Raw genomic sequence first — 14,166 nt, forward strand, 5'->3', positions numbered from 1 at the left:
ATTAGATAAATGAGTTTAAAATATATAAAAATATCTTGTAATATATTCTTTTACAAAATAATATTTCTTAAAATTTTAAAGATGCAATATATCACATTTATACTTGGGTTTATTTATATATATTTTTTAAAAGGAGAATTTTCAAAAAAAAATTTAAGTTAAAATTATTATATCTCCTATTTTAAGTTATTCTATAAAATTTTTATTATTTTGTCTAAAATTAAAAACTTGCTTTTATAAATATCTAAATTTTATTATTATGACAAATTCATAATTTTTATAAAAGTTTACCTAATAAAAAATTATAAAACACATAAATTCTAAATATAAAATAAAAAAAATAATATGTAATACTACAGCATAGTAATAAAAAAAAATATATATAATTGAAATAATGTTAATATGTTTTAATTGCTTTATTTTTATTTTTATTTTTCCTTTTTTTTTTTTTTTTTTTTTTTTTAAATTAAAATCAAGAAAAATTATGCTACAAGAAATAGTGAAATGCTATATTATATTTTTTATAAAAATTTTTACAAGGAAAAAATATAAATTTTAAATTTATTATATGATTACCTATTATTTAAAATAAAAATATTTATTTTTTTTATGTTTAGTATTTATATGTTATGATTTATACTTTATTTTTATTTTAATTGTTATTTTAATTCTTATTTTTACTTTAATCTTTATTAATTTTTTTTTTCTTTTGTTTGATTTTGTTATTATTTTTATTTATAAGGTAATCTAATGATAATAGTTATTTAGTATGTTTTTCTTTTCTTTTTTCCTTTATAAAGTAATATTCTATCTTAATTTATTTTATTTTTGTTTTAATGAAAATTTTGAGAAAATAAAATATCCTCAAGATTTAACAAAAATAAAGTATTATGAATCTTATAATAAAATTGATAAAAAGTATTTATATAAGCATGTAGGAAAACCAATATTGCAAGATATTATAATATCTGTTAAGATAGAAGAAAATGAGAAAGAAGATAAAATTTTATATCTACCAAAAAAGAAGAATTTTTTGAAAATAAAAGGGGATTGGTCAGAATATCCGAAAGATAAAATAAAAATGATATGTATAGCATTCATACAAAAAAATCAATTATTAAGCAATGAAGAATTAAAATGTCCCAAAGATATATTTGATTCTCCGACTGCGTTAAGTGAATGTTATATTGAAAATAATTTTTCCATAATAAATCTTTTTTTATACATAGAAATATCACAAATAAATATTGAAAAATTGTTTTCTTTATATAATATACCTGTAGTTATTAACTCTGATAATTATTCAAAATATTTTACTAATGATAAAAAGAAATCGAAAGAACAAAAACCTAATTTAGATTTACATTTGTGCTATAAATCATATAATGAATCTCCTTTATATTTAGGGAAGGTTATATTTAACGCCTATCCATTGAATATTCAAAAAAACATGGATGATTATGATGTGATATATACAAAATCTTTTTTAACATCTAATTGGGACTACAATTTGTTTATTAATGGTGATTATATAACTATATATAATCGAGTAGTATTCATCAGTTTTCCAAGAGAAGATAATAAGAATAAAAAATGTGCACCTTTTTGGGATTATGGGATCTTAGGATCAGGAGCATTAAATAAAATAAAAAAAAAAGACAAAAATATTTCATCATATGAATATGTTGAATATAATTTTTCAAATAATATTCCAAATAAATATTATATTCCGTTTATAAAAAATGATGATTTACAAACTAATGAAAATTATTTAATTTGCTTATATTCAGATGAAAATGATTTTGAAGGAATGGAATTAAAAAATATACATTTTTATATGAATACAACTGATTCTGTAATTCTAATTTTTTTAATTATTTTTGTTATTGTATTTCTTCCATTAATCTTTTCCTTAACATATTTATGCGTTCTTGTCAAAATGAATATATTAAAAATTAAAATGAAAAAATTGCAACTTTTAAATAGGAAAGATGAAATTGAAGAAAAATTGAAAAAAGAGTTAAATTTAGATCAGTATGAATCAATTTAATTAAAAAATTATATTTTCAATTATCAATTACTACAGAAAAAATTGATATATTACGACTCAAATCATTTTTATCAAGTTTCTATTAAAATATTATTTTATTTTTGAGTGATTTACAAAGTGAAATTTATCTATTATAATATTATAAATTTTAGCTTTTTATCTATTATATTATCTTTATTTTTCATGTATATTTTATTATGATTATATTAAAAAAAAAAAAAAAAAATAATAATAATATCTTAGGAATAATTACTAAATTTATAAATTTTATATAATATATATTTATATGTTTTTCTAATTATTTCTTTTTATAATTGATAGTCTTCTACTTTCTTTTTTTAATTCATACAAATATTTCCAGTTGTTTAATTTTTAGTATATGAATATTTTAAAAATTTTAAATGATAACATAAATTTTTTGTTTATTTATAATGTGCATTTTTTTTTTTTTTTTTTTTTTTTAGTTAAATTTTTTTCATATGAAATATTTCTTTTGATAATAAAACATGAAATTAGCAAGTTATATATATTCAAAAAATGTTTATTCCAATTAATGAAAACACAAATATTTATTATTAATTAAAATAAAGTATAAAATGATAATAAATAGACAAGCATTAATTATACAATAAAAAGTTAAAAAGTAACAATATTAGTGATAAATATGAGTAAACATAGGAATAAAAATTTTTATTTTTAATTATTTAAATTAATTTTCTTTTTAGCATTCAATATATATAGAATTGGTTGTATCTAAATAATCATTTAATGATATTTCATTTAGAGAAATATTTTTTAACTTTTCATATTGCACATTTATTATTTCTCCTATAATCGAAGAATTTTTATAACCTAAATTTTTTAAATCTTGTATAATTTGATGAGCACATTCTCTTTCAACAATGGCCATTAAACCTCCACTTGTTTGAGGATCAAATAAAATTCCATATTTATTATTTAATAAAGCTTCATCTAAATTTATAATGTTATTACATAAATAATGATTTTTTTTAAACATAGAAGAATATATATTGTTTTCAATACACTCCTTTACTCCTTCAGCTATAATTATATTATTTAAATTTATTTTTGCACCAATAAAATTTATATGCATGTTATTTTTATCTGCTTCCTTAAATTTATTATTTACTTGATATTCTCCATTTTTATTTGATATTGAGTCATTAGATGAATCTGTGTTCATTTTATTGTATATTTTATTATATAAATAAATTTCTTTTCTTGAACATTTAATCATCTCATTTAAATGCCCCAATATACCATATCCAGTTACATCTGTACATGCTTTTACATTATTCTTTAAAAAATATAATCCACTATTCCTATTTGATATTAACATTTCGTCAAGGCAGTTATAAATCCATCTAGCTTTTGCCTTTTTAATTATATGTGCAGCCATAATAAATCCAAACCCAAACATTTTAGTTGTAATTATAATATCTCCACTTTTTATATTTCTATTTCCTTTTGGTAAAAACAAATAATTGTTTTTTAACATTTTATGTTTTTTAAATGTATTGAAGTTCTCATTTAAATCATACATATCTTCATCATTATTTATATCATCATTTGTATCATGATCTTTGCTGTTTTTTCTTTGATTTTTTTCATTTCTATTCTCAATATAATCAGCATCATCATTTATTTTATTCATATTTTTTTTTATTTTTCCTGTAACCGCTAAACCAACATAATTATCATTCCCTGCACATGTATGTCCTCCACTTAATACACATTTTTCCTCTTTTAATTTTTGAGAACATCCTGTTAAAATATTTTCAAGTCTTTGTTGTAGCTTTTTTTCGATATTATCCTTTACAATTAAAACGCACAGAGCACAAATTCCTGTTCCTCCCATACTATATATATCAGATAAACAATGTATAGCAATTATTTCTCCTAATATATATTCATCATCTATAAATGATTTAAAAAAATCAATCGTTTGAACGAGAGCTGGACTGTTTTCTCCTTTTTTGGATTTACTGTGAACAAATATACAACAGTCATCACATCCTTCTACTCCCAAATAAACATTCAATGAATTAAAAATATCTAAAGATTTCAAAGAATTGAACAGAACATTTGAGGGAACTTTTGATCCACATCCTCCACATGTATTTCTATTAATTATTTTATGGATACTTTCTTTTATATGCAAATTTACTTTTTTAGTATTTAATTCATCCATTACATTTTTATTTTCTATATTATTATTTACAATTATTGTGTTTTTATCTGAACTATCATCTGTATTTTTATTTTTAATGATTTCATATGTAGTTTTCTTTTTAATAATTAATCTATTTTCATATTCAACTTTATATAAGTCATACATATATTTTGGTAATTCATATGTGTTACTATTATTTGTATTGTTTTTATTTTTTTCAAAACTATTTTTTTGCTCTTTTTTCCCAATAAATTTGTTTTTTAAAAAAAAAAAATAAAATAAAACTTTATTATAAAAATATAAAATTATGTTTATGAATATATAAACAGGAAATTTTTTATATTTCTTTATTTTATTATCACTTTCATAACATTCTAGATTCTTTCTTCTATTATTTAACAACTGTATTTTTTCTTCTATAAATTTATTGTCGCATATATATTGAAAGGACACTTTTATAATATCCATTATTTTATTGTAAAAATAATTTGATAAATCATTGAATACTTTTGTTAAAGGAGAATTGTTTAAATTACAACAATTTTTTATATTAATGTTTTTTTTTTTTACATCTTCAATACTTATATATTTATTTTTATGGATATTATTATATATATTTAAATATATAGTTTGGCATATTGTAAAATCATCATAGTTCTTTATCTGATTTAAAAAATATAAACTATCATTATTTTCATATTGACAGAACTTATTAATGGAAGTATTATTTTCTATTTTATAATTAGATTTATAAAAATAGGATGGATAATGTAAATCAGTTATATTAATACATTCATCATAGGTAATTGTAATAATGTCTCCGTTTTTATTCATGCAATTTATTATTTTTTCGTTGTTTACTTTTTTAATTTCTATTACCTTCTTAATAATTAAATAATTCTCACAAAAGTTAATTTCTTTTATATCTAAATCAGTTATATAAACATATACAATTTTTGAAGATAAACATATTTTATTTAAAATTTGAAAAATTTCGTAGTATAGTTCTTGTCCTAAATCATTATTATCACTTATCAATATTAAATTAAAACAATTATTTTTCCTAAAATTTTCTTTTTCTAAAATATTCGTTTCTTCATTCTTTTTAAAATCATCAATCAACGAATTTTTTTTTAAGAGAGTAAAAATATTATTTTCTATTTGATTACTTTTTTGGTTACTCAAACTTTGATCAACGAATTTATATATATCAAAAATTAAATCTACATATTTATCATTATATGAATAAAAATTATAAAATTTTTCAACAGCTATATTTTCTAAAAAGATACTTTTCCATTTATAGTATAAATCAATATCAGTTATTTTATTTTTTTGAGATTTTATTAAAGATAAATATATGATATGAGTATAATAAAAAAATAAATTTTTATTTTTGAATGGATATATATTCATATGAGCATAGTCACTGTTTAATAAAAAGGAACTTTTATAATCAAAATCACATAATAAAAAATCATACTTCAAATGATTACGATCAGAAGTAAAATATATGGTTTTCTTAAATGAATCAACATTTTTAACTTTTTCATTAATAAAAAGTATATTTCTTTCTTTACAATATTTATATATGTCAATATAATTATCTATGCATAATTCAACACATTGTACATATTTATTTAAAAATGCAAAATTATCTTTACTTATTACAATTATATTAACACCCTTTAATTCATTTTTTTGTAAAAATAAATCAATAAACAATTTACTCTTATTACCAAAACCTACTATAACTATATCAATAACTGGATCTACTTGTTTACATATTCTCATTCTTAAAAAAAAAAAAAAAGGAAAAAATAACAAAAAAATAAAAATAAAAATAAAAATAACTATATAAATGAATTATGATGATGGAAATTATAAATAGAAAAACAACATAACTCAATAAAAATGAAGAATAAAATATAAAAATTAAAAAATGAAGAAATGAATGAAGGTAAATAAAATAAAGTGTAAATAATATATTAAGTTTAATTTTCAATAGGAAAAAAATTGTATGTATGAAGAAAAAAAAAAAAAAAAAAAGAATAATAAGAATGAAAAAATAAATTATATTTAGTAAGGAAAAGTAACATGACAAAAGAAAAAAAGATCAAAGAAATGCAATTTTGTTACACGAAATTAATAAAACTTATTGTTTTTAAATTGCAATATAATAATTAAAAAAATTAAAATTATATATATTTTCATTTACTATTCATAATTTAGTTGAATATCCAAATTAAAATTTTATTTAAAAAGATAATGAAAAAAAAAAACTTTTTAAAAATTTTTTTTAAATATATATCTGCACCTAAACATAAGTTAATATTAGACTTTTTTTTTTCTTTTTTTATTTAAAACATACGGGATGTAGCATTAATTTTTCCTAATATATAATTTCACATATTTATTAAGATATGTATGTGTATATATATATATATTTTTTTTTTTTTTTAAAATAATAAAAATACTTATCGTTTTGAATTTTAATAAATTATTTTTTTTAATAAAACAAACAAGTATAATTTCAGTTACATATAGAAGATTTTAATATTAAGCAAAACAAGAATATAAAAATTTTAAAAATTGCAAAAAAAAATACGGAAAATTAATGAAGATAATAAGGAATAAAAATATATTAATACATAAGTTTAATAATAAAAAAAAAAAAAAATAAATAATTTTGTAAAAATTAATTTAATAAATATTATATTTTATCAGCATATTTTGAAATAAAGGAGGAAAAGAGCTTTTATTTAAACACCAAATATATTTGAATGTTTTTAAAAAATTGTGTAAAACATCAATAGATCTTTTATTATGAAGCGTTTCACATAAATTATCTAAAACATTTAAAATAAATTTCTGTAAATAATATTGATCTCTTAATTTTTTACTACAATTATGATTTTCAAATATACCGTTAAAATAAAAAATGTAAGAAAAAAGAATTTTTTTTATATATATATAAAAATTGAATTTTTCATTTCTTTGATTAATTGAATTTAAATAATTACTAACATAAGTATAACAAAATATATTATCTGCACATTTTTCTTTACAATTAACATCATTATGCATGTTTTGTTTTTCTTTTACAGTTTCACGTATTTCTTTATAACACATATAACAACATCCTATTTCTTTGACATTATTTTCTATTTTTATTCTCTTATTAATTATGCTATCAAATATGTTTGTTTTCACAATTAAATTCTTTTCATTCAATGATTTTTTCATTTCGTTAGAATAAATGTTATTTATTTTTTTTTTCTTTAAAATATTTGGAAAAAAATCAAAAATTTTATAATTATTTGTAATTTTCATTTTTTTTGGTATAGTAGTAGTATTTTTGTTTAGACTAAAGTTATTTTTAAAATTTCTTTTTTTATATTTTTCGGAAGAAAAATAAATTGGTTTATTTATTAATTTATTTCTTATATTTATTTTTCCTAAACTGTTTGTAAAATATCTTAAAATACTTTTTTTATCTTTAATATAACTAAAATAATCTTTTTCATTTTTACTTGAATCAATGTTTGTATTCTTTTTTTCTTTATTATTTCCTATCTTTTTGTTCGCTGTTATTTTATTTTTTTTATTTTTTCTTTTAATAGTATTATATTGATTAGCTTTCTTTCCTGTTTTTCTTTTTTTTTCTTTAGTTGTTTTCAGTAGGTCCTTTTCTTTTTTATGCATTTCTGAAATAATTTTATTATTTTCCTCTTTTTTCTTTTCTATTGTTTTCAATGAATTTATATTTTCTTTACTTTTTACACTATTTGATTGTTCTTTTACTTTACAATTTGTATTTTTCACATCAAAATAATATAAGATACTTTTTTTATTTATATTATGTCTATCGTTCACAATATCCGAACAAATAATTTGAACACCTCTTAATTCGCTTAAATCATTCATAAGAAAACTAAAATTATATATAACTTTAAAAAAATATATAAAAAAAAAATCTGTATAATGACTTAACTTAATTTTACTATTTATCTTAATAACTCTACCTCTGCCTAAGTATTTACGAGGGTTTATATTTTCATTTTCATCTTTCATAAAAAAATTCACACTTAAACTTTTTGCTTTTAAATTTTTTATTTTTAATCGTAAATATAATTGTTTTGTCATAAAATATATAAGATAATAAAAATCATTTATTTTTTGAAACCTTATGCCATAATTAACACTAATGTTTATTCTCTTTTTTTCATCTAAATTTTCTAATCCTTTTTTATTTTTGTGATCTTCAACTATATTATCTGAAATTGTATCAGGTGAATAGTAATAGATATTAAAATTAATAAATTTTCCATTTAAATAATTAAATTTTTTTAAAATATTTAAATAATAATCATTTTTTTTATAAAAAAAGAAATGTTTACTTACTGGATGTTTTACTTTTTCAAAAAATGTATTTGTAATGTATTCTATGTTTCTTTTATTTATTTGCATAAATTTATCAAAAATAAATTCAACATTTTTTTCTCTTTTTTCTTTCATAATATTTAAAAAATAATTATTTTCATTATCTTTGTTATGAATATTTTCTTTATTTATATCTTCTAATGATTCGTTTCTTTTTTTTTCAAAAATAAGATATTCGTTGAATAAATTTTCAATATCCATATTATTCAACATATTTGTATATTCATCATTGTTCCTATTTGCTTCTTCATTTTTTTCTATTTTTGTAGTTAGCAAAGGTTTCATATTATGTTCTATTCCTATTTTTTGTTTACTACTTATATTTTTATCTATTACGTTATTTACTAAAAAGGTTTTTTCTACGGAATTACATTCGAAATTTTCTTCTGTTTTTTTCTCTTTTTTCATATCAATATATTTTCTTATAAATATATTAAAATGATGATAAAAATCGAAAAATAAAAAACGTTTTTTACAAAATTTTAAAGCTTTCTTTGATAAATTTAAATTACTCGAAATTCCTATGGATACATTTAATTTAGTTAAATCATAAATATCATCAGAAATTCTTTTGGCAATATAAAAAATTTCTTCTTCTTTTTCATAAAATAATTGAACTATCGATTCATCTACTGACATAACTTTAACATTTTTTGAATAATTTATTAATACTAATAAAAACAAGTAACTGCATTTTAATATATTACTAAAATCATATTTTATAAAATTAATATTTTTATGTAATTTGGTTGCCTCTCCTTTTAACATACCTTTATAAATTTTATTTTTTTTTGCCCAATAATTAGTTGAACTTATTACCCCATAACTTTCTTCTTTTTTTAAACTATGACATACACATAAAATTTCACTATTTGCATTTTTTTGATAATTTATTGAATTATTATTTTTTATACTTGCATTTAAAAAATAATCATCAAAATCGATATATAGATAAACAAATTTTCTATTCTCACTTTTTTTTATTTCTTCAAAATTGAAAAATTCTTTAGTTATATAATTCCAATTTCCTAATATATATAATCTTGAATTATATAAATAGCAACTAATACTATCTATTAATTTATTTGATGCATTATTTTCATTTTCTTCATCATTAGAATTACTTTTTTTATATTTTTTTATTTCTTCATTTTCTTTTTCTATAAATTTGTTTTCATCATTTTTTTCCATTTTATGTTTGTTGAAGACTGATATCATGTTTTTATTTTCATAACTTTTCTTTTTTTTTAAAACAACATCAAAAAAAAAATGAATTATGTCATTTTCCCATACATTTTTTATGTTTATATTTAGTTTGCTTTTTTCTTTAATCCATTTAATTTCATTTTCACTTAAATGATTTAATAATCTATATTTTCTTGAAAATTCGTCAAAATTTTTTTCATTTATATACAAATTAGATTCTTTGGAAAAAATTGTTTCTTTCAACTCTTTGTCTATATAAAAGTTGTATAACTTTTTAAAATATTCATATGGATTACATATTATATATTTTTTTAAATTTTTATAATCCATTTGCATATTTAATATGGCCATTTGCCTATCCTGAGTATAACAGATTTCTACATTTTTATCTTCCTTTCTGATAGTAATTATATTATTATTTTGTGTAATAGAATTTTCTTTTAAATTACTAGAACTATTGTTATCTAAATTATTACAAATAGTAACTTTATCATTTACATTATCATTATTAATATTGTTTATATTATTCGAAATATAATTTTCATTATTATAGACACTATCCGATGCCTCCTTAATATTGGTGTCAGTTATGCTATTGTTATTCGAGGAACAGTTTAAAGAAGATTTATTATTTTGATTATTTATTTTTTTCCTTTTTTTAAATGAAAAATATTCAGTTATTTGATGACAATTATAGCGTAATGCTCGTGGTAAATAAAGTTGTTCAGGTAAACGAACTTTAGAAATAACACAATCAAATATATATTTATCTATTACTATAAAAATTTTTGATTTTTTAATTGCTTTTTTGTAGTCTAAATATTTTTTTGATCCTAATGCCATATTATTACTAATTATATGAGTCACTTCACTTGTCAGTGTATTATGTATTATTCCTCCATTTTGCAATATTAATATTTCTAACTTTTCTTTTTTATTAATGTAGGAATTATATATACTTGGTTTACAAGTAGAAATATTTTGATAGCTTTCTATAAAAGTATCAAAAGTGTTGGTTGTATTTAATTCATCATTCATATAAGATTCACTTTTTTTTGGTGTTTTATTCATTTCTCTTTCAATCATATTTAAGTCATTATATGTGTTATCGTAGGAAAATTCTGATTTAATTGAACAATTCATAGTATAGTAGCTTGTAGTTCTATTAGTACTACTCATATAACTTTCTTCATTATGAAGTACTGTGTTTGGAATACTAACATCTTCATTTGAATTAAAAAGAGAATATAAGCTTACTAAATCATCAATATAAAAATTACAATTCATAAATAATAATGGCCCATTTTTTAAATTTTCAGAACTTTCTTTTATTTCTACATCGTATTTTTTATTATAAGATAAAGGAATTTTCTCTTCTTTATTTCCAATATACTTTTCAAAACTTCTCGATCCACCATATTCAATGTTCATCCTTAATATATGAACAATTTAAAGAAAAAAAAATTTCGTTCAATTAAAACTTTTATATTATTTCATTATATTTCTATAAAAAAATAATAAAGAAATAAAAAAACAAAAAAATAAAACAAAAAACAAAAAACAAAAAACAAAAAAACAAAAAAAAAACTAAAATTAAATCACCTAAAATAATACTTGTAATTTTATTTTATCATATGATAAAATTTACATTAATTTTAAATAAAAATAATTAAATTTTTCATCTTAGAAATTTTCAAAAAAATTTTAAACTTCATAGAAGAAATAAGCTATTACTAAAATATTATTTCATGAGTATTAAAAAAAAAAAAAATATTAAAAATTGTTTTTTCAAATTTAGAAATTAATCTTTAAACATATAAAAAAAATTTTTTATTAGAAAAAAAATTTTTTCTTAAAAAAAGAAAAAAAAATTGTAAAATTGTGCAAAAATATCATATTATATATAAACTTACAAATAAAAGAAATAGAAAAAATATATTTAGAAACTAAAATTTTATAATTCATTATAAAAAATTTATATAATAGATAAGAAAAATTTTAATAAAGATATCTTTGTTAGTTTTATTTAAAGTGTTATTTTTTTTTTATTGCTATTTATTTTATTTTATTTTTTTTTTTTTTTTTGTGATAATAATATATACTATACATTTTTTAGTTAAATTTTTAACCTTTTTTATTAATTGAAATTTTGAATATTTTTAAATAAGCTCTAAAATAGTGCTTTAAATATAATTAACATTTTGTGCTTGATAAAATTAAAAAATGTATATGTAATTTTTTTTTCTTTTTTAACTTATTCTAACATATATATTTTATTTATTTCTTTTTCATAACATTTTTGATATCTTTTTAAAATTATATGAATTCTATTATTTTATTGTTATTTTTTATTTTATTTTTTTTTTTTTTTTGTGTGTGTATTTGAATTTACAATTAGAAGTATGTAAATGAATTTTCATCTTTTAGAAATCATATAAAATTTATACTTTCATTACATTTATTCTACCTACTAATAATTTATACTATCCATAAGAAAATACTTTTACGATATTTATTAAATAAAAATGAAATTGTTAGCAATTATTTTAACCAAACATGTAGATGATGTTATTTTCCTTTGTAATGCAACAGATTTAAACTCGTTAGAAAAAAAAATAAAATATAATTAAAAAACTAAAAGACCTAAAATAGTACTTTTAAAGCAGAAATTTATTATTACACCACATTTACTTAAAATCTTTAAATAGTTATATTAAAATAATGTTTCATTATAAGTATATATTATTAATTTTATATTTTGTAGTTATTCATTTATTAAAAGAAAGACATTTAAAGAAGGAGCTTTTTTTGTAGCTAGAACTATTCCATCTAGGGTTTGTATAAATGATTTATCTTTTTTTTTTTTTTTTTTTAAATTTCTTTTTATTTTATTTTTTTATTAATTAGATAGAATATAATACAAAAGAAATTATAACTCATGAAAATAATACTGTTTTTGCATTTAAATATTTTGATAATATTTGTCCAATAGTAATAACATCAGATAATTACCCTGAAAGGTATTTTAATCCTTTTTTTTTTTTTTTTTTTCTAGTATTTTCATTCACAATCTTATATATTTTTATTCTTATGCATGTAACTTTATTTTTTTTTTGATTTGCAATATAAAAATATATGTCTCTTCCTTTTTTTTTTTTTTTTTTTAATAGGATAGCTTTCTATATGATTAATGAAATATATAGAGATTTCATAAATACTATACCTAAAAATGAATGGATGGAAATTAAGCAAGACAATAAAATTACTTTTAATCTAAATACATATTTAGAAAAATATAAGGTATATAATATAAAATTCTAAAAAGAAAAAAATAATATATTAACAGCATAAATATATATATGTGAATACATATTTATTTATTTTAGGACCCTTTAAACTGTGATGCTATAACTCAAACTAATATAAAAATTAATGAAAACATAGTAATATTATGATATCTTAACTATTTATGAATTATTTTATTAATATTTTTTATACTTTATAATCTAATAAAAAGAAAAACTAAATTATGTTTTTAATGTTTCATATAAGTTATTCTTTAATTTCTTCTTTTTTTTTTTAAGGAAAAAGTTAGAGTATCTATGGATTCCCTTATAAAAAATAGAGAGAATTTGGATGTCCTTGTTGATAAAAGCAAAGATTTATCGAGTAATTTTTTTATATCATTATATATTTTCTAATTCATTTAATTAATATTATACTTATTTTTCTAGGTGTTTATTTTGATTATTATTATATTTATCATTCTATTTCTAAGTATTTAGAAAATATTATTTTTTTTTTTTTTTTTTTTTTAGCTTCTACTAAACAATTATTTAAACAAAGTAAAAAACTCAAAAAAAAACAATGTTGTAGAATGATGTAAATACTTTATTTTTTATTTTTTTTTTTTTTTTTTTGTTATGTTTCATTTTTGTTTATTGCTATTAAGTATATTTTTCATAATATTTTAACTTTTACTTTAAAAAAAAAAATTTTAAGATGAATTATCATATTTTTAAATATATATTTTTATTTTTTTATTTGATGATTAATATTAAAAAGAATGTCTTATTAATATAGACATTTTTTTTTTTTTATTTTTTCAATAAAAGAAAAAGAAAAATATGCTAAATAGAATAAGCTGAAATTCATAAGAATTAAATATTTGTAACAAAAAAGAAATTGAAGAATTAATAAAGAAACATAAATATTAAAATAAATAAAAAATATAAAATATAAAAAAAAAAAAAAAGTAAGTTTTCTAATAAGA

The 14,166-nt window shown here is 17.4% G+C and overlaps 4 protein-coding genes across 4 annotated transcripts; 2 read left to right on the plus strand and 2 right to left on the minus strand.

Moving 5' to 3' along the window:
* Window positions 1-769: 769 nt before the first annotated feature.
* Window positions 770-2,050, plus strand: PGAL8A_00423100 (conserved Plasmodium protein, unknown function; the record flags this gene model as incomplete). Its single annotated transcript, XM_028672953.1, has 1 exon — window positions 770-2,050. One exon carries the CDS (start codon window positions 770-772, stop codon window positions 2,048-2,050), a length of 1,281 nt encoding a protein of 426 aa, XP_028529455.1.
* A 721-nt stretch (window positions 2,051-2,771) lies between these two features.
* PGAL8A_00423200 (selenide water dikinase, putative) lies at window positions 2,772-6,038 on the minus strand (the record flags this gene model as incomplete). The annotated part of the gene is made up of 1 exon (XM_028672955.1): window positions 2,772-6,038. The coding sequence occupies one exon, from the start codon at window positions 6,036-6,038 to the stop codon at window positions 2,772-2,774; it is 3,267 nt and encodes a 1,088-aa protein (XP_028529456.1).
* Window positions 6,039-6,947: 909 nt separating this feature from the next.
* On the minus strand, window positions 6,948-11,324 carry PGAL8A_00423300 (DNA repair protein REV1, putative; the record flags this gene model as incomplete). The annotated part of the gene is made up of 1 exon (XM_028672956.1): window positions 6,948-11,324. The coding sequence occupies one exon, from the start codon at window positions 11,322-11,324 to the stop codon at window positions 6,948-6,950; it is 4,377 nt and encodes a 1,458-aa protein (XP_028529457.1).
* A 1,094-nt stretch (window positions 11,325-12,418) lies between these two features.
* YKT6.1 (SNARE protein, putative) lies at window positions 12,419-13,779 on the plus strand (the record flags this gene model as incomplete). Its single annotated transcript, XM_028672957.1, has 7 exons — window positions 12,419-12,495; window positions 12,658-12,727; window positions 12,801-12,913; window positions 13,064-13,193; window positions 13,280-13,336; window positions 13,478-13,562; window positions 13,712-13,779. 7 exons carry the CDS (start codon window positions 12,419-12,421, stop codon window positions 13,777-13,779), a joined length of 600 nt encoding a protein of 199 aa, XP_028529458.1.
* Window positions 13,780-14,166: the final 387 nt, after the last annotated feature.

Source organism: Plasmodium gallinaceum (assembly GCF_900005855.1).
Source record: "Plasmodium gallinaceum strain 8A genome assembly, contig: PGAL8A_v1_119, whole genome shotgun sequence".
NCBI lineage: Eukaryota > Apicomplexa > Aconoidasida > Haemosporida > Plasmodiidae > Plasmodium > Plasmodium gallinaceum.